This window comes from Vanessa atalanta, chromosome 20, assembly GCF_905147765.1.
Source record: "Vanessa atalanta chromosome 20, ilVanAtal1.2, whole genome shotgun sequence".
Classification (NCBI taxonomy): domain Eukaryota; kingdom Metazoa; phylum Arthropoda; class Insecta; order Lepidoptera; family Nymphalidae; genus Vanessa; species Vanessa atalanta.
Window position 1 is genome coordinate 3,938,610 of NC_061890.1, and position 26,587 is coordinate 3,965,196.

At 31.2% G+C, this 26,587-nt stretch overlaps 2 protein-coding genes across 3 annotated transcripts; one reads left to right on the forward strand and one right to left on the reverse strand.

The window, feature by feature from the left end:
• Positions 1 to 129: 129 nt before the first annotated feature.
• LOC125071726 lies at positions 130 to 24,674 on the reverse strand. Of its 2 annotated transcripts, none has more exons than XM_047682076.1 (12): positions 24,356 to 24,674; positions 23,462 to 23,598; positions 23,211 to 23,301; positions 22,939 to 23,096; positions 22,026 to 22,527; positions 21,313 to 21,473; positions 20,683 to 21,107; positions 19,836 to 19,882; positions 19,510 to 19,591; positions 18,613 to 18,726; positions 16,918 to 17,016; positions 130 to 139 (listed from the first exon to the last, which is right to left on the reverse strand). In XM_047682076.1, the coding sequence occupies exons 1-11, from the start codon at positions 24,388 to 24,390 to the stop codon at positions 16,975 to 16,977; spliced, it is 1,794 nt and encodes a 597-aa protein (XP_047538032.1). In that variant the 5' UTR covers positions 24,391 to 24,674; the 3' UTR covers positions 130 to 139; positions 16,918 to 16,974. The 2 variants fall into 2 exon arrangements, with proteins under 2 accessions (XP_047538032.1, XP_047538031.1); XM_047682075.1 differs by lacking the exon at positions 130 to 139 and adding an exon at positions 15,434 to 16,162.
• Positions 5,895 to 13,412, forward strand: LOC125071727. Its single transcript, XM_047682078.1, has 2 exons — positions 5,895 to 5,947; positions 12,087 to 13,412. The coding sequence occupies exons 1-2, from the start codon at positions 5,940 to 5,942 to the stop codon at positions 12,634 to 12,636; spliced, it is 558 nt and encodes a 185-aa protein (XP_047538034.1). The 5' UTR covers positions 5,895 to 5,939; the 3' UTR covers positions 12,637 to 13,412.
• Positions 24,675 to 26,587: the final 1,913 nt, after the last annotated feature.

Sequence of the window (26,587 nt, forward strand, 5' to 3'; positions counted from 1 at the left end):
TGCAAAGTGTGAGGAACGAATTCCACCAGTATTTCAGATGAGAAAAGCTCACAGATTAATAATATAAATCTAGCCGGACAATATTTTGGTTTATTTTTACTTTAATTTGAAGCCATTTTAATGATCATTTCATGATGGACTACGCTTCTGCTGTTATCTTGCTCTTCGAATAGACACGCTACAATAGTAACGTTGGTGCGTATTTTTCTTACATACATAATAATATCCATCACAAATGTAAGTGGAAAAACTAGCAATGGCAAAAAGTGTACTCGGTTTAAGTCGGTTCCGCATCGATAGAAATGGAAGGCCCTTAAGTTGTGTTTTATTTCATGTTTCAAAATATTAATTTGTACAATAACCAACGTTCAATTTTTACGTTACAACTCCTTATACGATAATAAATGGTAATTACTTAATTGTATTTTATTAAGATACATAAATTGGTGGAAAAGAGTAGCTACTGAGTTTCTTGCTGGTTCTGATGTACATTTAATTCAATTCTGCGACATGTTGTGATCAAAGGTGCTTGATGAGCCGACTTAAATAATGTAGTTGTAGCTAATAGGCTAACAGTCGCAGGTAATATTCTCATATACATATATTACTCGCCAATCCGCTAGTTTCTGGCTAAACTCTAGTAAGCACCGTTTTGAATACCCATTGGATTCAATCCAAAATCTAACAGAACTGTCAACGTTGAGAAATAGCCGTCGCTGGAAGAATATTTTACGATTGACTAGAATATTTAAAGCACCTGTTTTAAATAAATAAAGAGTATATATCTTAAATATTAAAAAAGAATAACGTTTTTATAACTGAAAAAAAAATGGTTGTAGTGGCCAGCTTGTTTACTTGTAGCCAAAAACTGACTGTTTCTATTTTTTGTCAAACTGCTGGGCTTGTACCAGACCTCTTTTCGTATCGAACTGACTTCTCATTGAACCATCAAAGGCAGATTATGGCCTAGATATCGCACCTGTATTATTTTGAAATATCAGTGTATCGAATTATTGTAATATGTATTTTCTAAATCAGTAAAAAGTATTTAAGTAGGAATCGTTAAGAAACAATACAAAACCAGAAATATTTTAACTCATAAAGTAAGACTTTCCTTATCCTTTCTATAAGTATCAAAAAAGAAAAGGACCTGAGAATAACCCTTGTGGAAGATCCATCCTTAGCACAGATTCATACATTTCACCTAGTACGAGGGTGATATTCATCGAACTTGAGTTACTTAGCATTTTTTTATCCATTATTTTTAATAACTTATATAGAGTTACATCTTTCTACTGTAAAGGGGTCATTCATTTATTACGTAAGGCGATTTAGGGGGGGATGGGGCTCGACCCATCGATAGTTCTTACGTAAGATAAAAAAATGCGCAAAGTTAAAATTAATTGCAAAAGTTTCGATTTTCGAGGTTCACTCGGATGCGTATGTATAAAACAATATTTGCATTTCCATGGCAACGGGCGGGCCAAAAATTAAAGATTATTAGTACTTTTGAGATTACAAATAAATATTTCAAAAAATTGATTCTTTGGAACATAAACATTAAAATAAACCAAACGTGTATTAATTTTTTCCTTATTTTTCTTATAATGTGGGGGAGGGGGTCTAAAACAAGCTAAAATAGTCTTACGTAATAAACGAATGGCCCCAAGCCTTGTACAATAATTCTTATGTGTATTTATTGTAAATTTTAGTATTAAGCTAAGTTGTTAATGGGTTAAATAAATAAATTGTGTACAAAAAAAAGATCCAAAATATTGTGAACCATTTAAAGAAATGTTGCATTACTGAAAACACTTATTTATTTAATTTTAAAAATTAAAGTATATTTATAATGTCTCAATCGTTTTTTTTTTTTTAAGTTTAACATATTCTTCCCTATTTAATATACGTTATGTTTTACAAAGGTAAAGATAATTACAATGGTAAAGACAATTATGATTCAATATTATAATTTTGATCTTGTCAATATTTTTAAGTGTTGAGTATAATATAGAAGTATAATCTTTAAAACCAAATAATTCTTCGACGACCGTTTGGTATTGCATGCAATACATAAACTTAAAATAAGGTTTTATGTAATTCTATTATTCTTTTTTTTATTTGTTATTTTTATATATGTAATTTTTTTTTGTGAAGAATATAATAAAAATATATAACGAAATGCGATCAAATTTAACTACTATATTTATAAATCTGCCTTCATCTGCAACGTACAACAATAAAATACAACCTATATATTTAAATATATATTAAAATCTATGCAACAAAGTCGATAGTCATTTTCTATTACACAATCGTAAATGGTATTAAGTATCTAAGTATTCAACTATCTTTAAAAAATCTATAATGTGTATCATTTTAATAGAAGCTAATTAACTATGACATTATTACGCATATATGTAATATTACCATAATTAAAATAATTCCAACTAAGACACTAATAATGTGAGGAATGGAAGTGATAATTATAATATATCTCGTCTTTGTGACTCACAATGCAAATATAAAAATAATATAATAAATGACTTTATATACTTATGTATGTAAAACGTTTTTGCACGTGAACAAAATATTTTATTTATGGTGTATGCGCCAAACTGGTAGAAGGCTAATCGATAGAAAGGGACTACAGCCGCCCCTGCTGCTACGACAAAGAGCTTGCTTGTGAATAGTGAACCTGTAAGGACTGAGAAGCAATTTTGTCGTAATAGTCTATGTAATATACATTATCACAACAAAATGGGTACAATATTAACATCTATTGAAAGTACACAACATACTATTATCCTAACGATATCTTTAGTATAAATTAAGCTCATGAATATACTATTACCTAACCCTGAATATAGTTAACAATATAACTAAAATCTAAATAAAAATAAGTTAACATGCCTGCAGTTTTATAAACGCTGGTCAAAGTAAAATTATGTAATGGATTGAAATCTGAATTGTCATTGGTTGGTAAATGCTGATGACGCAAAATAATAAAATATGACCAATGAGCGTTTAGAATAATTCCTTAGTCAACAAAGTTTCGGAAACTGGAGATAAGGCTATTGAAACGATTAACAATAAAATAATAAAACATTCATATAGAAAAGACACAGTTATTGTTTTAAAGGGCACGAAAATACCTTGTGCTTGAAAAACTCAATGGTAATATGATGCACATCTAGATCATCCATATATTTCATTTTCACGTGCGTTTGTCTGATATAATTATACATTCTACATTTGTATCCTATCCATGCCTAGCCAAAGCTAATTGAACAGTTATAAATCATTAAAAAAAAGGTATTTAAAAGGAGAAGAGGAGAGGTCTTCGCCCGTTTTCGGGACATCTGTGGACTGTTATTTTGTTTTATTCTACAATTATCAACTAATAGATATATGTATTTTGCGTTATACATATCTTTCATTTGATATTATAAATACATAATAACGATATTCAATTTGTTCGGAATTTTCAATGGATTTAATTTCGAATAGATTATTCGTAATGCATACCTATTTGAAAAAACAATAACGCTAAACATATGATTATACGATCAGATCTAGACACGCGGTAGCGTGTCAGCCAAGTTCTAGTAACAGAACTGGCAAGCAGCACCGTGTGTAATATTACACGAACCATTTGGAGCCACTTTTGACCTCCTCATAACTCAAAAACTATTTGACATAAATGTGTCAAATTTGGCTCATATATTGAGACTCGCGAGATACATATGTGTTCCAAATTTCATAAACGCATCTCAAATGGTTATTTAGATATTAACGTCTAAAAATCGTCATTTTTATCACTGACTGACCTATAGATCAAAACTATATCCTACTTCCAGGTGACCTAGAAAGTTCAAATTTGGCATGCAGGTAGATAATTAGGCCAATATAAAGGAAAAAATCTGAAACTGGCAATTTTTTATCATTTTATTATAATTTTTCAATTTATTAGGTCTATTAGGAACACTTATATACTTAGTTCCTGTAATAACTGCAAAAAAAAATGATGTAAGAACCAGCAATCAAAACTTATGACAGCCGGTCTTAATGTGGATTTTAAGGTCTTCACGTGAATATATAACAAGTTGAATACCACCCTTAAGTTTTTTATATCCAAATATTTCCGTTTTATTACTTATGAGTATAGCCGACTTTCGTATTTATTACGTTATTAACTAGCATTTAGCGCATATCAATGGTGCAAAATAATTATACTTTACTTAAAAAAATAATAATAATAGGCATTTCGGTACACGGCGCACGACGCGACGCCGGAGCAGCGGGATAGGAGCGTTGCGATTAAACCTTAACGCGGACGTGTCTGAGCGAGTGGCAACCGCGCTCATAAGAATTATTTCAATGCCTTCCGAAGCTGCCTAGTCTATTCGACTGCATATTTTTTGTTTGAGTATACTAGTATACAACAATAAAATAGGTTTCGTGAGACTGTAGTAGAGTATGTATATCGTAACTGGAATGATTTAAGTTTGTACTCTAGCGCTACAAACGGGGATCCTTATTGCTTGGAAGAACAGTATCGAGCAAGCTTGCTGATGTCAGCAAGCTTAACAAAAACCATTTGGTATTAATTTTGTTATTAATAAGTACCTACTAATAATTTATATACAAAAAGTAGTGATATCCCATCAAAAACATAAATGTAAAAATGAGAGCCAAGTTAAATATTATGATATATACCTTGGTTGTTGTCTTCAACGACAAAAGAAGTGAGATCTAAATTTGTGCCAAGTTAATAGTGCTTTCTGAAATTTATTTATAACTACATAAAATATAATTTCTTCTAATAACTTGGGGTAATATATTGTTGCCTAAGGTCTGACTTGGCTAGTTCTTATATGTTTATAAACACAACTTGTAGTTTGTATTTAGAATAACAAATTATAACTCAGAACATCTAAGAAGAATGGAGGACAGCTCAGTATTGCTTAGTTAGTATTAACGTACATTAAGAGCTGCGATGGTCCAGTCACTAGAAAACATGAATCTTAACCAGATACCATTGAATATTTTCGTTCTTAATTTGTGTTTATAATTCATTTGTAAAGGCTTAGAACTTACGAAGGCTATAATATAATTCGTATATGAGAACTAGCCAAGTCAGACCTTAGGCAACAATATATTACCCCAAGTTATAAGAAGAAATTATATTTTATGTAGTTATAAATAAATTTCAGAAAGCACTATTAACTTGGCACAAATTTAGATCTCACTTCTTTTGTCGTTGAAGACAACAACCAAGGTATATATCATAATATTTAACTTGGCTCTCATTTTTACATTTATGTTTTTGATGGGATATACTTTATAAATAATGCAAAAAAATAAACCCGTTTCAATAAAAATAAAAAACAAAAAAAGACCATATAAATATCAAATTCAGATTATAATATTATATAATATATTAATTTACTGCCCATTGTAAAAGGCTTCCTTAAAACAAAAATCTGTGGGAAAATATCTTCAAGTTCATGCAAATAAAAACAATACTTTAAATACAACATTAATTTTTATAAATAAAAAATGAATTTCTCACGTTATAATAGATAATTAACGGCTCGATTCCCGCCAAAACAAACGCTACCGACGCAGTCTCTTTCCGGAGCCCGTGAAAAAAACATCTAAATAAAAAATATTTATCAATTTTAATTCAACCAATAAGAAAAATTTTTTTAATTATTTATTTGCTAAAATGTTATTTATTATTTATTATTAAAAAGAGGTTTTTTGACAATACATATTAATGTTCATGTTTTTATTAATTTATATCTTATAATTATTGGGATTGTTAACGCATTAGTTACAATACAAGTGTAATTGACTAGGTTCTTTATAAAAGCTGGATGTTTCATCCCCGGCCGTTGTGTTTTGAAGATCGCACGCGGAGAAGGACCTTCGCTATGTACCGGTTAGTTGTTTTTTTTTTTTATTTACAAGTTCAAGTAGAAATTGCGTACCCGTTAATATTTTACGAACAATTTTATCAATAAAATTAATAAATAAACATGGATGCTGTATAATTAATAACTCTATGTGTGAACTATTTAAAAAAATGTATAATTAATATGTTAAAAATTGATGTAACCTTAATATTAGAATTTACATTGACTAGAAAACGTTACAATAACTCATTAAAATAGCCCTTAGTAGGTTATTTAATATATCTATTAAATATTTAAAGTTTTTTGCTCGTAAATTGTACCTATTTTCGTAACAAGCAAGCGTAGCAATTACAAAAATTTTATTTCATCTCTTTGTGAAGTCTAAAAAAATCTAATAATTATTAAAAATTTAAAAACAGTTGATCTTAAATTTAAATTCAAAACAATATAAGTGAAACAGTTATTTTAGTGTCTATTCTTGGACAGGTTTACAGAGATATGCCCAAACTATAAAAAAATCTATATAAAATTCAATGTAAATTTATTTTTTTCGACATTTTTTCGATACAGTTCGATTCGTCAAAAGTGTAATGAAAACATTTTGTTAGTAAAATGATAATTAATAATTTTGATAACAATGCTTTTTTATAAGTAATGATTATAACAGCCCAGAGAAAACGGCGACATCTTCAATCTTTTACAAAATGATTTACCGCTTATTCTTAGTTCATACACAAATTCGCATTATTCTAAGCGCAATTTTATTTTAAATAAAAAACGAAAATTTTACGCTAATTTTAAATATCGGTTCTTTTAAATTTATTTGAAGAATCATCAAAAGGATGTCACGACAATATTGCATCCGATTTTTTATTTAGAAAACAAATAATTAACGTTAAAGTTTTAATTACCCGCGTGTTTGCACGTAATTGGCGTGCAGCTCGGTTCCTTAGTTCCCGCCACACGCGCATTGTTCTCTACACAATGACAGATACATATATTTTTTTTTTACAAATGTTGCAAATGTCTTTCGGCGTTGTGTTCAACGTTCGATGAATTTTAAATATATTATGACATACTTCTCACTATTGCAGAGAAAATTTATGATCAAATGCGCATTCAAAGTGTCTTACATATTACTTTATAAATACAGCTTGTATGTTTCTGTACTTACAAGTAATACGTTAAAATCACAACTATATTGTCATGTCAATGAGCGATTACGAATATGCCTAGTTTTTTGATCGTGCAGGTACCTACCGCATATTATCCACAAGTTGAGTCTCCTGCATTTTTATTATTTTTTGGGATATAAAGTAAAAAAAATTGCATAAGTCACTCTCCAGTATAGACAGACTATCTGTATTGAAAAGTGCCTATTATCCGTTGCTGATTTAAGGACAAACCAACATATATGTATATACAAGGCCAGATTAATGATGTCGGGGCCCCTAGACAATGCAATTCTCGCGGCCCTTCAAACTTTTTTCTCTTCCTAAAATATATTTTTTCTACTACCAACCAATTTAATTCATAATTATAATGTTTTTTACTACTTGGCTTCAACAATTTCCATATTTTTTGTCTGCACAGGGGTCCTTGGGGTAATTTGCTTACATTGCCTTATAGATAATTTGACCCTGCAATCATATATAATATTGGTAGGGATTACATTAAAATAAAATAATGATGTATTTGTAAATTAAAAACATTTCTATATAATGTTCATATAAACGGCTTTGAATCATTATACTCATATATCGGCTGAGAAAATCTAAGCGCGTGCGTGGAATAAACGAAACAAAAAGTATTAACAACATTGTTTTGTGCGCGATGGACAGATAATACAGAATTTTAATTTAAAGATATCATTGTTACAATAATCTGCTTCGTTACATACGAACGAAGTATACCCATCTCTTCATTTATTTAACTTACTAGACATGTAACCTTCTATTTCTAGAATTCTAGTTTTTTTTAAATTTACAGTACTTGGCTGTGTCAGCAACCAAAGCTTTCCAACCAAAAACACTGAAACATTTTTTTTTTAAATCCACACTCTCGTTTTATGCATTAAAATAACAGTACTCAATATTAAATACATCCCCATTGCCCATGTATACAAAATACACAATTCAAAGTCAGTGCGTATTGCAAATATTTTTATTTTTTACCTATTAAATGATTTTTGACTTATTAACTGTTATGTTTTTAATTCTTGTAATTAAAATTAGGTGCTGGTTTCCTCATGTTATCTCTCTCTACCGGTGATATGTGAAGATAAACACAAATTAAGCACATAGAATCTCAAAGGGAATTACCGAAGTTCGAACCCACGACTTTCAGCCAATATCCCCGGGTACTATCTACTGAGCCATCTGCTTCCGATCGAGTTCCTAATAATAATTTTATTCAACTAGTATAATGGATCAACAGTAAACAGATCGAAATGATTGCAAATTAAAACCTTAAGCAAATAATATTGCGTTATGCAAGAGAAAAATTGAGAAAATCAGAAAAAAAGAGTGTCCATGAAAATAGAATTTCGTTATTTGACTCCATGTAATAAAGTAGGTAACTTAGAAATAAAACATTATAGTGTTCCAAATGTTTATCATGTTTTTAAATATTACTCGTTATCATGTCGGCATGTGTTAGGCATAAAAGTAGCATATGTCCCTTGGACTTCAAGCTTCAAGCAGACAGAGCTACTTTTGCATTTATTATATTAGTATAGACTAGTTTCACGCGGCTTTGCTCACGTGTTAGGGGTTAGGAAAGGTAAAATACCCTATTTCCTTGTCAGTACTCTTGACAACGTGTAATACAAAAATTCATGAAGTGATTAGTTGAGTACTAAAGACAAAAATGTACTAAAGACGGAAAATGTAACAAAAAAACTCAGTATTGCATTTATAATATTCGTTAGGATATTTGTTAATTATTAAATAAGCTAAGTCCCATCGTCAAGATCAGTATTAAAAATAATACATTTCAGAGTTCCACTTACGTTTCTAATGAATCGATTTCGAGTCGTTTTTTGAATAAAAAATATCAATTTAACTTTATGATATTATTTCTTAAAACTTTTTCATTACCCCGACATCGATATATAAAATATTTTAATGGAAGAATAAAAAAAATACCGGTTTTTAAGAGTTTTTATAAATAGTTTAGATTTTATAATGGGTCAAAGACATTTAGATTAACATCAATAATATACCTACATGAATTAATTTAAATATATTTATAAGCTAAGCTTAGACATCGTTTCTTCTCGGGGATTCAGAAATCACGATCTTAGCGGGGTTGCGACTAAGTTAGAGGCGTTCTAAATTAAAGTAGTTAACTTACTTCTAAATTTAAATCGATCCAAAAATTATGTAGCTATAGTCAAATGATAGTAACAGTAATATTATAGCTTTGCTGTTTTAAAAGTTACTGAAACATAGAGTAAATAAATTATAAACAAACCTTACTGACAGATATGATACCTATTCTTAAAATTTATTTATAAGAAAATAACTAGGGGCCCCCACTTATCTGTTGCACCAGGGCCTCCAAACCTTCAAATCCGGGCCTGACAGTCATATACTTAATTTGGGCTTATAATTCTCCTCGTTCTCGACGTTCTCAATCTTTTGTCAGATGGAAAGATTTCTTCAATGTATCTACTAACCCCCATTGAAATAAAAGGAAGAACTCCCTAGTCCTTGAAATACAAATGATACAATATTAATATAATCACGATATACTTCCTACACGATTATAGAAATCTGAGTTGACTGTAATCTAAGCTAGGAAGAGGGTCGCGGCGTACTGTCTATACAAATGTAACTCAATATCGAATAAAGTCATAGACAATAAATAAAGTTAATCTTGAAGTTTGAGTTTAATCTCAGCACCAACTCTAAGCACTAGCCCAGATTGCCCCCTAGTGTAAATCCAACTCTAGGTGGACCAATTACCAATCATCTCGTTTGGCGACATTTTTTTATATATAAAAATTAAATTAAGTCCCTACAAATTGCTAAACGTGTCACCTTAAAGACAACTTTCAGTCCGTAGTTTGATAAAACTCAGGGCCGGATCTACCATATAGCTTTTTGGGCTTCAGCCGAGGGCCCCGTGTATTTAAGAGGTCAAGTCAAAGTCAAAAATAGACTATAATGTAAACTTAGGTGGGCCCCTAGGTAGTGTTAGCCCAGGGCCCCCCTTAAGCTTACAGTTCGGCCCTGATAGAACTAGTCCGTAGTTTGGTCCAACTAGTTTGATAAGACTTGTTTGTTAAAAATATGTAATTAATAATTGATTTTAAAGTTATCTATTCTATATAATCATTAATGTCTGTCATACACGTCTACTGGCAAACGACATAGCATATTTCTGCTTCAATTAAAATTAATTCATGTAACAGCTTGGACATGTATCACAGTTGGCCTAAGGCCTACCCCGTTGAGGAAAAGGTTTGAAGCTAATTCCACCACGCTGCTCCAAAGCGTGTTGGTGGATACACATGTCACCCAATACCATTGAAACTAGGCAAATGTAGATGATGTTTTCTTTCACCATCGAGCACGAGATGAAGTATAAACACGAATTAAATTCAGCTGTACCTGCAGTTAAGATGCATGCGTTCTAACCAGTGGGCTCTATTTCAGCTTACGTACTCCGTTTATTTTACTAAATGATTCTGTCATTAACTTGGACCTCCTACATTTATTCCTGCTAATTAACGATGAAGCAAAGGAATCCACACCTACGATTGTATCTCAAATGACACGCACGCGATATACCCGCTTCATGTGTGTCGGGTGTGTGTGTACGCGTGCGTGCGTGCATAAAACTAGATCTGACTATATAATGTATTCACAAACGCTTAAATTAAAGTAAATGTTGTGTACGTATATATAGTTTAGAATAGTTTAAATTTACTTGGTTCATATTTCTGGTCTTTTTCTGTGCTATTTGTCCTCCAGGTAATTGAAATGTGATCAATACTACCTGACCTTAATTTGCTTGATAGTAATTCAATTATATAGTAAGTTGAATGTTATTTTTAATGAAGGAGCTCATGTGTATGAATGTATGTATTTTTTGTAAAATAGAAAAAAAACAAATTACAGCTTCAACGGAGATCCGATACGGCTGTTAAGCGCACTTGCATACTTGAATCTGTTAAGAAAAACAAACAATGTATTTTAGAGAGATAGTACTAGCATTTTACATTATATTTTACTCATATTAAACATTTAATATATATAATAAATAATAAAACATTCTTGGTGGTAGGGCTTTGTACAAGTTCGTCTTCGTAGGTACCACACACTCATCAGATATTCCACCGCTAAACAAAAGTACTCAGTATTGTTGTGCTCCGGTTCGAAGGGTGAGAAAGTCAGCACAAGGGACATTACATTTTATTTCCTAAGGTTGGTCGCATATTGGCGATGTAAGAAATAGTTAATATTTCTTAGAGCGCCATTGTCTGTAAGTGATGGTGACCACTTACCATCAAGTGGCCCATTTGCTCGTCCGCCAACCGATACCATAAAAGACATAAGATTCGCCCTTTTTGTGAAGAAGTGAAAAATATAATTGCTTTAAAATTTAATTTTTAAAAGTCGTTTCAACTAATATAGTTAGTAATTTTAAAAGCAAACAATAGTATTGCCTAAAGTAATATTCAATGAAAACACTAATTACATAACTTAAGGCTCGCTTCTGTTATTAAGTATTTAAATTTGTGTCTCTTTTTTTACACTATCGCCGATTTATCCCTGGTCCTCCCTATTATTTTATGGCTTCGAACGGGTACAATTTATTATTAAGAATAATATATATATTATACCCTTGAGTACTCAGGAATATTAAACTCATTTAAAATTGGATCATTAGTTCCGGAGTTCGCGTCATACATACAAACAAATTTTATCAATTTTTTTATTTGTCTAAAAGAATATATAACAGATACATTTTCTTCTATATAACTATATTTTTTTAAATATATAAGTTTGTTTTGCATTGTATCAACAATGTTCGTTCAGACAACATCACAAAAAATTTTTTACACACAACTTTAAAAAAATCTTTATTTTATATATATTAATTCTCTTCTCTTCTGAATCTGTAACAATTCTGATGCACTATTTTTTTTTATTACAGCATCATCATCCCGGTTCTTTTGTATATGCGCGCGGTTAACACGGCACCGCAAGACTCTAACGTGACGTTCGTGAAGATCGAACCATTCATAAATAACGAAACATCATCACAAAATACCAGTACTGAAAACAGAGTGGAGGATATACCACTCGACGGAAATAACATTACTTTCGAAAACAACGAATTCATTCGACTTGTTAGAAACGATGATCTCACTACAGAGTCCGAATCCGATATCACGACGGAGATAGCAGAAGGCATTACCGAGGAGGTCACAACAATACCGACGACGACTACAACACGTGCTCCAAAACCCAAAATTACTCAAAGCCCCAGATTCCTATCCAAGTTAAGTCATTTTAAAAAAGCAAATATAATAAATACAGTGTCAACGAATTCGATAAATTCATTTGCAGTTTCGACAAAAGTTGACAGACCATATAAAAGAAAGTTCAAGAGTCGTTGCAGATGCGAAAAGATTGAGAACTGTCCGAAGCTACAAATCACTGTGCCAAGATGTCCGAATGAATATTTCTTATGTTGTTTCTAAGATATTACATTAATTATGGATTGTTGATGTGACGTTACGGATTGTACAAATACTTTAATTGCTTAGTAAGTCGACGTAAATTGAATTTGTAAACACCGTTTTTTTTATGTTTCAGTATATTTTGACGAATTTAAATAAGATATTTATTTTCCGTCTATATTAGAAAATGGATTTGTCATGTTTTAACCTAATTCTAGTCCCACCGATTGCTATCAAACGTCATTTCAGAGATGAAATAATTGAAATGCAACAATTAAATATTTAGGATAAAGTCTACTTTAGTGTCACCTAACACACCAACAATCGTTATTATATACACAATATTCACGTATACATTTAATAAAAATAGTGTTGCATAATTTTTATCCATTCCAATTATATTTAGTTCTATCTAAACAAAAGTCCTTTAAGATAAGAGCATCTCAAGACGTCAGCTGATGATCTTTAATCACAGTCAGCATCAAGCAACGCTATCAAGATTATTTATTTTGCATTATTCACTTGCATAGTAACTAAAACTTTAGTAATAAATTCCTTATAGTTTTAAGGTATTTTTAAACTTTAGTTTTTATTGCATCAATTATCTTATTAATTATTTATTTTATTCAATTCGTTCGATTGTCTTTATGACACTACATAAAATCCCATACTACTGAAATGTGTCATGACATTTATGGACTGAAATAATGAAGACTTGTTTATTTATTGAGTGTCGTACAAATATGTGTCCCAACAGTAATAATGTAGTATAATTATTTATAAAAAATAAATATATCTCTCTTCTAAATGTTGTTTTATTGATACTTTCTCAATTTAGCATACATTCAAAATATGATTTTCGATTAATTTGGCTTAAACTATTTACATAACTATATATTATCTATATTTTATACCATTTGAGGTGGGTATTCCCAAATATAAGTATAAAATGTCTAACATCGGCTAATCACTGCATTATGGTAAATTGTAATACTGGACACACAACTAGAGCTGTGTTTTTCACGTTCAGAAGGTATGCTTTAAAAATCAGACTTTAAAGTGAAGACGCGTACTTTGCCATCGCATAATTTGAACTAAGCTTTATATATGTCGTAGGATAATTTGATACTTCGAATCTTCGCGAAAATCCTAGGGGTTTTGCGAAAATGCGGATAATTAGACATAGGCGAAAAATTATCAAATCTTACTGGACAAAGTCAGGATTTTTGCGAAAGTACTCGTCGTTCTAGTAAGATTTGATGTGTTCAACACTGATTGGCTACAATTTTGCTGGCTGACTTCTAATTGGTTCCTAGTTTGCCGATGATTAACTTCAAGTATTGTATCATTGAGTTATGAAGGTTTAGAATAGGTGAGAAAGGAAAATCACTAAATTGATTCCCCCGTTCGTAACAATAACTTAACAATGATCTTTAATAATAATTTTTGTAATCGATATTTGTAACAGTTACTGCCTGTTGTTCGGGTCCCTAGCGTCCGACCGATGTAACATTGTACAAGCGTCTATTATTTTCAGTGTTTCTATTTAAATTTTACTTCGAAGCAATAAAATGTCTTAAAATTTTCGGATAACACTTCAATCATGTATTTTTTGTAATTATGTATTTTTTAAAATAATTTTATAATTTTTAAAATCATTAAATTAAGATATGTTCGTCATTGCAAAGCTATGTCGAATATATATATAAAGAAAACAAAAAAGATACATAGGTTTACATATACTATAAATTGTGGTGTTAATAAAAAAACAATTTGACAGTAATAAATCTTATTTATTTTTAAAGTAACCAGAAAATATACGAAGGCAGTTTTTGTATTTACATATAAACAAAATTTTATTTAAATCTAATTATACATTAATATACATTTGAAAGGCACAATTAAATGATAAATTAAAACTTATTGATAGTAACAAAAATTACATAGAAAAATGTTAATATGGTATTAAATGGGAGATCGTTATATTTAAAAGTAAAGTAAAGCGGTTAAAGTGAGAATAGGTAAAAGTGAAACAATTATGTGGCATGGACGTGAGTAAGATTACTTAATAATTATATACTAAAATTAAGTTTGTTTACATAAATAGTGAACAAAGACCTTAGTTTTACAATAACCTTTTATTTTTAATAATATATTTCAATCCGTTAAGACTTTAAATTAAATTCGGCAAAATGTTGCCAATTTATTAATGTTAATAGAATTTTTTTTAATATATTTTTTTTATTAGTTACTAATTTGCAGACTGTCAGATCCATGCGTCACAAGTACCATTGTTATAGCTTTTGTAGCGGTCGCGTATGAATAAAAAATGTCATAGTTAAACATTGATTAAATGTTACCCTTCGTTAAGGCATGATTTTATTTTAATATTAGTAACATGAGTTAAAAAAAATACAAATCAATACTTCCGATAGTTATTATCTCCTGTTAATATCTTTAACCATACAGCATCAAATCAAATTGTAAATCGGATTATCAAAATGGCATCAATTGAAATTATCGTCTCGGTTACTGTAGTATACGTTTATTAATAGAGCAATGTGGGAACATTAACATTTCTTTTATTCATTTTCAAACCCAATAACCAATTGTTTTTAAATAATGCCGACTCGCAAGATTCCCTTTAATCCCTGTTTTAGGTTCTGCAGCAAAAATATTTAAAAACATTATAACATAAAAATAAGTTTTGAAAATCGAACATAATTATAATTTTTTTATGACTGGTAAATCAAAATGCGCAGAAATCATTAAAGATATATTAAAAATCTTGACATGTTTATGAAATAAAAAATCAAACTTGTGACGATTCCATTACATAGGGTGTATTTATGTAAACCTTACAAAATTAAGCCATAGCCTTTAAAGAAAATGGTTATTTGAAGAACAATACAGCAATATCAGTGATGTCTATGATACTAACAATATAATTATAATATCGTATAAATCTTCTCGAGGCCTAAAAATTAAATATTGCGTTTTAAATCTTATCCCTATTTACTAAAGTCACAGAATGTCATGTCATGAGTCCAGCTCAAAGTATATGAAAAGTTAAAGTCACGTCCGAAAAAATCTGCTATTAACAACGATATTTTGTTGTTATTGAGCAATTAAATGCAATTAATGTTTTATTTATTCCATTTTTAAATTTATAAAATATTGATTTTACAGTTATTTAAAAAAATAGGAATGTTCATTCGTCCCTACAAATGATTTAACATAATCGTTAATCGTAATAAAATTTCATTATACATGGTGCTATTTAAAGTAATTTTATACGAATATTGTTAAAATTGTAAAATCACCATAGAGCCGAATCAAAAAACGCTTATGTTTTTATTATGAAAGTGTTAACATTAGTTTGTTTGAATACTCATAGCTCTTCCATACTTAAAGACTTAGTTTTTTATCAATAAAATATATTTTTTATACAAAACGTCTATCATTGGTCATATAATTTTTAAGTATAATTTTATTGTCACATCTAGCAAATTTGAGCGTCGTCTGCAACATCGACATTCACGGTGCACTGAAAAGATACAAATGAATATGTTAGATGTTATTTATATATCAACTAGCTATCCGCCCCGGCTTCGCTTAAGGAAAATAATGATCCTAAACGTTTATATTGAAGAACAAACTTACGAAGAATAAATCTGTTTTCTGTAAAAGTTTAATCACAATCGGAGGCATTTTTTAGAACCTCATAGCGAATAAAATGCAAGCACTCAACTTTATTTATTAAGAAGATATGTTAATTGCAAGCTATCAGACATTGATACGGAAAATAATATTCAAAACTTGCTGTCCGTCCTGCCTATGTAAAGTAAGGATTAATTGCTATGTACATTATATTTAAGGTACTTAATTAGTTAAGGATTAATGCTTTATTGCTTAAAATCGCTTCGTAAATAAGCCATTATTTCTCGTAAAAAGTAAAGGACAAAACAATGGTTTTTGTGGGCTATCCCTAAGAGATAGACATATACTATCTCGTCGTGTTTTGTTGACCTTTTTGAGGTGTAAAATACTTTAGTACATTAATTTGATCTAAAAAAAAACGCATCCAAATCTCTGTTTTATAGTATGTAGTGATACATGTAGTGTACTTGACTTTTTATTGTGTGTCTGTTATAGTTTTGACAGCCTTAGCTTTGAAAACGCCGGAACCGACTATTTACTCGGACTTCATCGGCTCATTTGAGCTACAACATGAAAATAGGCATCATAATAACTAAAACTATATTAATACTGTGAAAGTTGCATATCAAATTTAAAACTTACCTCTTTAGAATATGCTTTAGCTTGTTTAATAAATATCGATCAGTTTTAACACTCGCCTCAGTCTTGGAACAGCTCATTAGCGTCTCTGCCACATCGCTCCTGAAATAAAATCGTATCTGTATACCTATACACACTTTATATTTACAAATATACAGAAAGGGGATGATGACTTACGTATCCACTACAATAATACATGACATTATCAATCAATCATAATGCCTGAAGGCATTCTCTGCCAGTCAACCTTTAGGTCAAACAGAAAACCATGAAGGCGGTAATTAAAAATTAATTAGCAATATATATGCACATACTTATATAAAACTACATAAAAAAAACATATATATACATATCCATATAGTATCTACAGAATAAATATTGATATATACTGTCTATCGTAAAACATATATATAATATAACAATAGTTAATTTAATAATAATAGTGCATAACAGAAATCATAAGAGCTAGGGGCTTTCTGACAATATGTGCTCACGTAGACGAGTTTTAAAAGATAATTTAGAGGTAGCTTTTCTAATATGTTCGGATACTTTGTTCCATAATCGGACAACTTGAACGGAGTAGGAATTAGAGACGAAACCGGAAATGAGTAGGGACAGAAAGAAGGTAAGAATCCTTAGAACGTAGTTGACCATTGTGGTTATCACAAAGAAATTTAAATAATCGGGAGAGATAGGATCAAAGAGAATAGAGAAAAGAGATGAAAGTAATCGGAAGTATCTACGTTGTCGAATTGTAAACTATTTTAGTTTATCACGATACTGAGAGATATGGTCGAACTTAGGAAGACAGAAAATGAAACGCAAAGAGTTATTTAAGAGACGATTAAGTTTATCCAGTTGATTTTCGTTGAGATCGTAATAACATACGTCTGCATAATCAATTCTGGGAGAGACTAAAGCGTGCACAAGTAAAATCTTAGTCTTGATGGGAAGGAAATTTCGAAGTCGATTCAGACACCTTAACGTGGCTGCAACTGAGCGACTAATAATAATGTTTTTATTACTTTTTTTTTCAGGTTTAAAAAACATAGTAAAGGACATTTGCGTTGACATTTTCACATTTTCTATTAAGAAAATCTCAGTGTCAATTAGAGAGAGAAAAGGGAATAGTTAGCAACTGTGTTGGCACACAGACGCATGTTCTATAATATCTCCTGATGTTATAGAGGATATTACTATTCAAAATTAAATCTTTTTGAAGCTTGTATTGGGACTCTAGCCTACAATAAGCCAATGGGTCAGAATCGTCCCTGCATGTATCCCGTACAATGATGTTTTTCAAAACATTGTATAATATTAGTGTGCGACTTGCTTACTCAGTTACTAGTATAGATCCTCAGTATATTTTGCTCAGTTTAGACTTCTGTTGCATCAATTATAATAATCTAATATAACAATAATTGCTTGGTGGTAGGGCTTTGTGCAAGCCCTTCTGGGTAGGTACCACCCAATCATCAGATATTCTACCGCCAAACAGCATTAGTAAATATTGTTGTGTTCTGGTTTGAAGGGTGTGTGATCCAACGTAACAACATGCACAAGGAACGTAAAATCTTAGTTCCCAAGGTTGGTGGCACATAGGCTATGTAAGGCGATGGTGGCTACTTGCCATCAGGTGACCCATTTGCTCGCCTGCCTATATCGTAAAAAGCGAAATTTATGGATAAGTCACCGTACCTGGTGCTCGCTGAGCAAGTAGACGGGCTGCGGTCTGGTGCAGAACTCGCACGGGATGTACACGGCGGGCTCGGCCGGGGCGCGGAACTGCGCCAGGTCGGGCCGGCAGCCGGTCTGCGGAATCATACTCATGTTAAATATGTGGCGCTAACAACACTTGCCAAAACATTTAGAAACGATGGAAAGTACCTACTTATGTTAGTGTAAACAGTAAATACATCCAAAATGTTATTTAGCTGTGATTCTAATTTAATAGTTTATAGTGAATATGTTTATTGATTTGAGGAAATGTTTTTTTTTGGCTTTGTTTAATAAGGTCAAAACAGATAAATTAAACCTTTACTACTATAAATGAGAAAGTAATCTGTATGTAACTATTGAAGCGAATATGATGAAATTTGGTATGAAACAATCTTGAAAAACTGTCCTTCCTTGGGGAAGGACAGTTTTTCTTTTTTTTTGTTTTTCTTGCACCTGAGTATGCTAGAAATTCGGATAAATATTTAATATGAAAATGATTATGTTCATAAACTTAATTATATAACCGTGAAGAATTCAAAAGAGATGCGAATAGTGTGCGAGTGAGATGGCACGATATCTGTCTGTCACTAAACGAACAATTAAAGATTTTGAATTGCTCCGAGGTAGGGCTTAGTGCAAGCCCGTCTACGACGTGAGCCAGTGTAAATACAGACGGCGCATTGATGATGTAGGAATGGTTAATATTTCTTATGACACATATGGGCATTGGTGACCATTTACCATCAAATGGCCCATTAGCCAGTCTGCCGTCCTGTGTTATGAAAATAATGGTGCGAGGCCGCGTACGGACTTAACGGACTCCATGGTCCCGAGTACCGGGGGCTCCCCCATGTCCCCGAGCGGCATGTCACTGACCTGGTGCTGCACGAGGTCGTCGACGGGCACGGGCGCGCCGCAGAACTCGCACGGCAGCCGCACCGGCGAGCCGCGCCCGCTGCTGCACAGCGTTACACACCATTGAGATTGCACACATTCCATTTCGATTCAGTCGCGGGGAAACTTTACAGCTAAACAGCATGGCTTCCCGAAACAGTGGTAGAGTGACGATTCAAAAATGCTTTATTATGAAGTTTAGTTAAATAAAATACATACAAATTGATTTAATTTGGGCTGTCGTTAACTTACGGATATTTACAAGTTTTCGATTGCATTAGTAAATATTGATTTAAAATTCAACTTACCTTTGATATGACTCACTATTTGCATTCTGATTATACGGAGCTGTGACCTGAGAGAAAAAGATTACTTAAAAACATTTCCATTATTTCATAATACAATATTATTATTACTCATTTATTTCCGAATTCTCTCAGTTCTGATGTTCACCAAAAGATATTATTTTTGATTTTGTGATTATCAATACCTCAAATTTAAATTTTGGTATCTGACTTATTAAAAAACTTCTATTTTTTTATTTATATTTATGGGATAGGTAGGATGGACAAATGGCTCGCCTGATTTTATAATCACCACAGCAGGGAGAACTTAGATTTTATGTCCCATGTGCCTGTAATTACACTGGGTCACTCACCCTTCAACACAACAGTACTGAGTATTGCTGTTTACCAATAGAATATATGATGAGTGAGTGAGTGAGTGATAACCACTCGAAATAGCTTGCGCAAAGTGTAATAATATATTATGTTATACATATTATAAGAATACTATATAAGTAATTACAAAATTCTAAATCTCGTGATCACTTAACATCAGATGGATTATTTGTGCATAGCCTTTCACCATTAGTATAATAAAGATTTGCTTTGTTTTTTTTTAACATAGTCTCTGAACCTACTACTCCTACCAATCAGATTTGAAAAAAAATGTTTGTATTTGGTAGCTCGCTATCCACGAATAAAGTTATACATTATTTAATGTTATGTCAATTTAATATGTTTACTTAAATATTTCCTTATGAGTTAGGACCTTGCTGATATTCTCCCCAAAAATACAATTCAACCTTCTATTATTACCTACATTTATACTAAGTAATAATAAGGAAGATAAATAACAATATAAGAAATTAACCTCATTCAGGCCTCGCCGCAGCTCCCTCAACGAGGACTTGATCTGACTGAACCTGTCTCCCCGCAGTCTCTCCTCACCCGGCTTTCTAAGCTGGAGCTCGTTGAACCTGTCCATGAACTCCTCGGGAGTCATTGGTTTCAAATCCTTCAGATCATTTCGTCTGACTTCTGTTGCTTGTACATTCTCTGGTGATTTTGACTTAGAACCATTTCTTCTTCTTGAAGCTTCTAGTTCCTTGGCTATTTTCGTTCCATAGTTAGATGAAGTTCCTAAGACATTACCAGCTGGTGTAAGCTCTTGACTCATCCACACTCTACCTTGGAGACGATTTTTGTAATCTTGGTCATTGGTTTCTGGATTCTGTAGAGCGTCCATCTTTCTTAGCTTCTCTATTTTTGCCGCCGGGCTAAGGACGGGGGGTAAACCTAGAATAATAACACTGTATTATTTTTATTATAAGATTTTCGAATAAGAATTTGGTCCTGATTCAGTGGTGAGATATTGATATTTGTAGCCAAATGAACTAGTCTCATGATCTATGAGGCAGTCAATCATTATTTCATTTATTGTTGTATTATATGATACACAAATTCTATAAAAAAACTATTGAAATCTAGCTACGAGACTCACCAACGGATAGGTTGTAAGCAGTCTGCTCCTGTCTTTGGCGCTCCTCCGCCTGCTGCCGCTGCAAAGCGCTTTCGAGCGGTAGCTGTCTCCTTGGGTCTGCAGGTGGCTCCGTTGTTGGGGGCTTCGGCGCTGGACGTTTCTTAACTGCTCCTCGGGGAGCCCTGCAGAGAGACATACAATGCTTTTTATGCTAGATGAATCCTAACTGAATAATCTCGTAATAAATTGAAAAGCCCGACTGAATGAAATTGTACCAATTATTTAGAATTTGGCCCTGGAATTAGAAGTGTTTACATTAATTAAGTTTGTTGGCATATTCAGTTTTATTTTATTATCAATCCAATTCTGAGTGTAAGGCAGAAACAGATGTTAAGTACCCTAAGTCTTTTTGTGTATTCAGCCTGTGTAAAATTTAGTTTATGTTGAGTTTTTAAACCATAATAAGGAGGTTATTACCAAGACCATCCTATTAGTAAACACCAGTATATTTAACGAGATAATATAACCTTGACAATCACTACTAGCATGAAGTCTTGTAAATGACACAAATGCTTCATTGATAGGATATGTAATGCAAAACAAATTCCAAAACGTGAATAGTTCATGAAATGATTATAACTACTTATTATTAATACATTAAATATGTATGTAAACATGATTGGAAAGTAAACATAATACATTAATGTAATAAACATTGTGAAAAAAACTGTTACCATAAATTCTTCCTAACTTTATCCTGTGCCGGCACTGCAGTGTTCACTTGAGGTTGATCATTAGTCCTTTTGATTCTTGGAATCGCTCCATTTTGAGCTGAACTCGACCCATTTGCAACATCACTTAAAGTCGAAGAAATATTATTTGAGGATAAATTTGTTCTATCGGATAATGGACTCGGACCACTAGACTGAGGTCTTATATTAGCCACTTTGGATGTATTCAAACGACTTTCATTCAAGCCTGAAGGACCAGCTGAATTTTGTCCATTGATTTGTAATTTAGATGTTTTCAATGAACTTTCTGAATTAGGATTTGTTGTAGATGGATAACGTCTTATCTCTGTAATGGGGCGACTAATGTTAACATTCTTCGAGAAACCATTGAAGGGCTGAACTATTTTGGCTGCATTAATTGCGTCAGATGAGTTGCTTGGTTTTGGCAAGTTTAATGATTTTGGCACATTCGTCGTTTTGTCATCCTTCTTAGTTGGCAACGGATCTGTAATAGAAAAAAAAAGAATGTAGGTTAAAGAAATCATTGTTTTATATTTGAACACCTACATGTGTTACATTAAAAATAAAAATGATAAATTATAAAAAGGGGATAAAACAGAACACACTTCTCTAAAAACACTATGCCTCTATTTCATAAATTTAGTTTAATAAATGTTTCAAATTACAAGTGACTAATAAAATGGTACTTTACAGGTCAGTCTAGAGCTTCAGAATGGTGTAGAAATAGAGCTAAAAAATAAAACGAAGAGGTTTTAATACTACTGCCACTTAATCAAATTGACAGAAAATTCTTTCCAAAAGTCTTTCTTACAGTCATAGATTTTTGACATTCAATATACAAATATAATCCAACTGACTTTTGTGTGGGTAGTTTACATGGGAGTGGAGAACTCACCATCATCGAGACGTATGAATCCATGGTTTGAGTCCAGATGAATCTGTCGGTACTTGTGCATGACCCACTCGCCGCAGTCAGCGCATTGCTCCGTGCGGGCGCCGCAGTAGCGTTCGTGCGCCGGCATCGAGCTGCGACGTAGTTCCAATGCGCAGAATCTAAACATATAGCCTTACATTAATATTCGTGAAAATCACTTAAACTGGCAGATCAACTCACAAATAAACTGTATAAATCATTCCCAAATCATGTCTTACAAAGGACGAGCTTACTTGCAAGACTTCATAGTGTGTGCACAGGAATCCCTGATGTGATCCTCAAGATCAGTTCCACATACACTTTCACCACATTCCTTACATGGCACTACAAAGATAAAATTCTGTATGTAATGTCAACCAAAAAGTTATCGCAAATATTTTCTTGAAATAAGCACAAGTGATAAAATATGTGGATGGGATAAATCAAACATTTGTAGAAAAAAATTTGCTTTGTATATAAAAAAGAATAAAACATAAATTCTTACAAAGCTTGTGAAATTTCTCATGATGTTCCTGTAACTCCGCCTGTGGCACTGGTTCCTTGCATACCGGACAAACGCGGATGTTGCGTGCACAGAATACTGTGTGTGTAGTGAAATTAACTGCCGGGATCTCCCTTTTACTGTAGAAAAAAGGGAAACATAATTTATTAGTCTTTGAGTTCATAATTATTTTTGGTAATTTATACTGAATCTGATGTTACAATTTTACAAATCATATTAATGTTTATATTTGTTTGACACAGAAATAAGTATTTTGTTACAGGTAGACAGGAAGATAATTGCTTAAGTAATATATAATTGCTAACTAACTAAAATTATTTGTATATTTTGTATTTCAATGTTAAAATAAAGTATACCATTCAATCCACATATACCAAGGTATATAACAAAGTGAAGCAATTGAAAATTATATATATATATATTTTTTTATAGTGTTCTTATGAAGGATTCTAACTAATTATGAAGTATCATAATCACAATGATTAAGAACTAAAAAAGTGATAAAGTCGGTTTCAAAATATTACCTAAGTTTGTTGTTAGAAAAAGTTATAGAAAAAGATTTTATCTGAATTTCAAATAAATAAATTTAGAGTCTATAAGGAATATATAAAAAAAAAATCATCTAAATGATAGTCTGAATTGATTTAATGGAAATAGAAGAGGGTAGGTTATAATTATTATACAAAAAAGGAAAAAAGAGGAAGGAAAGTAGGATTAGTCCCAACGATTAAATGAAATTGTAAACAACCATGAGAATAGCGTCCGACACATGTAATTTGCTCCATTTATCCCAAAATAAACTCGCAACGTATGATGTTATAAATAGAGCAATTATTGACACAACACCAACTAACTTTAAGGCGTAAAGAAACTTACCAGTTCTCACAAGTTTTTGATTCCCCTTCGTCCATTGTTAATCAGTAAATGTGAATTAAAACGATAAAGTCACTTAATATGAAGTATCAAAGTTAATATTTATAATTCACATGCTATGTGATGACTACACATCGGAACCGTAAAGATAGGACACGTTTTAGCCGCCGTTACCAATATTTGCAAAGAATCTACTATATCAAGTCTAAAAATAAACGCTTTACTGTATAAATATTTTTGCTAATTATGATTTTAATCTGAATTTCTGATAGCTATTCATTCGAATTATAATTCGGTAAATCCCGTATTCTTTGACATTGACATGATTGTAAACATTGCCATAAATGTTCATTTTATTATATACCATATACAAAAACTTATGCAAATTCAAGTTATAAATGCTAGAAAAGATTCCTAAATAGATTTTTGACGTTGATATTTAGAAAACCTATGAATGTTTAAGAGTATGGACGTTTTTATGTTTCTTAAAAGATTTTTTTTTATATCTGACATAATTTTTACATCATTAAATAACAACAGTCTGAAGTTAATCCACAATGCTCCCAACTCAATTAACTTTTAAGTATATACATCTATCTACTTTTACTGTTATTACTAAATGAAAAAATAAATGTGCAATCTTTCTAAAGATTTCTATGATTTTTTGCTTTATTTAAATGTCAATATTTTTTTTGACATTTTGTACACTAAAAACGACGTTTTTGCACGTGTAACAGAAAGTTTACCTAAATATGTTCAAATATCAATAAAATGTATGGTAAATTATACTAAGAGAGAAAAAACCGGTTTTATCCAATTACTTTTATCTAATTTTATTTGAAATATTTGGATTATTACACCCATGATGTCATATAACTTCATATCTATCATATAATATCATAAAATGTGCTTCAGTTCGAATGCATTTATTTACTTAAGACAAATAATTATCATAATAAAAAATATGAAATTACTATGTAATATATCAATTTTGATTCAATTTTTGTGTTAGTAACAACATACTTGTCTTTGAAGACATAAACAATTAAAAAGTAAGCAGATCTACCTCCAAAGCAAAGTTTGAGTTGGTAGCACTATTATCTTAAGATAGCAAGATTTTTTATATTAGAATAGATTTCACTATTTGGAAATTGAAGTATAATCTAAACAAAAAGGGTAGACTTAGTTAAAAGTTACGGGAAAATCTATTATGCTTCAGAAACTAACCAAAAAAACAAGACTTACCTACATAATAATACGAGAGATATCAGAAGAGTAACAGTGAAATAAAAACGATATTTATTATACAATTATATTTATTTACATACAATTTGTAAAAGTAGTGATCATTACTAGTAGTTAAGGAAACAGATAACTTATGAAAACACTATTCGACTACGAAGTACATAATGCTATACACGAGAACATTGCTCACTACTTTTGCAAACACAATAGAAATATGATTTATATCACACAAAGCCTTTGAAATTTTAAATTACATTTTCACTAACATACATTTATCCACAATGACGCCTGATATATGTTATCTCATGAAATTAAAAATATTACACATCCATTGACCATACAATATTACATACCACAAGTATTTCAGATTGGAAATTTCAACTTGCACAGAGAGCTTAAAGCAGTTGAAATTTTAAAGATAAATAAATGTAGACTCATGCATGTTTGATGTAAAAACTAAAATGAAAAATATTCACTCTCTTTTCTGTCGCGAAATAAATATATATACTAAGTATATAGTAATAATGTGATTGCTTTATGACTATTTTTATGATATATGTTATAATAATGTACCAATAGTTAATACTATATTTTAGTATTGAATGTTTCAACATTCATTATTTTTTAGTTGAATTAATATTCTTTGGAAATTATAAAATTTTAGTTTTTTTTTTTACATTTTCCAGGACTAAAATACTAATCCAGATCACAGAAATTACAAATATTACAATCAGATGTTTGTAAGTTTTGTGACTGTAAAGTGAATATATAGTCACATTGCACTTAACATTGTGTAAGAAAAGTATTATTATTGATAAAATAAAACAAATATCAGTTAAAGTTAAAACTAACCATCAGTTCTAATAAAAAGTGCTTAACAGAACACTTTCGTTTAATTATCAAAATACAATTCTGTTTTAAACATCTAAAGTTACATATATTTACAAGAGAATGAAATAGTTAAGTTAAAAAAAAATGTTATAACAAGAA

Excerpts from the sequence above, each read along its gene's own strand:
- LOC125071726 (XM_047682076.1), bottom strand. The coding sequence starts at position 24,390 with ATGGACGAAGGGGAATCAAAAACTTGTGAGAACTG. Across the intron at positions 23,302-23,461 it reads TGAGAAATTTCACAAGCTTT|TGCCATGTAAGGAATGTGGT; the intron begins GTAAGAATTTAT and ends TTATCTTTGTAG. Across the intron at positions 21,108-21,312 it reads TGCTTACAACCTATCCGTTG|GTTTACCCCCCGTCCTTAGC; the intron begins GTGAGTCTCGTA and ends TTATTATTCTAG.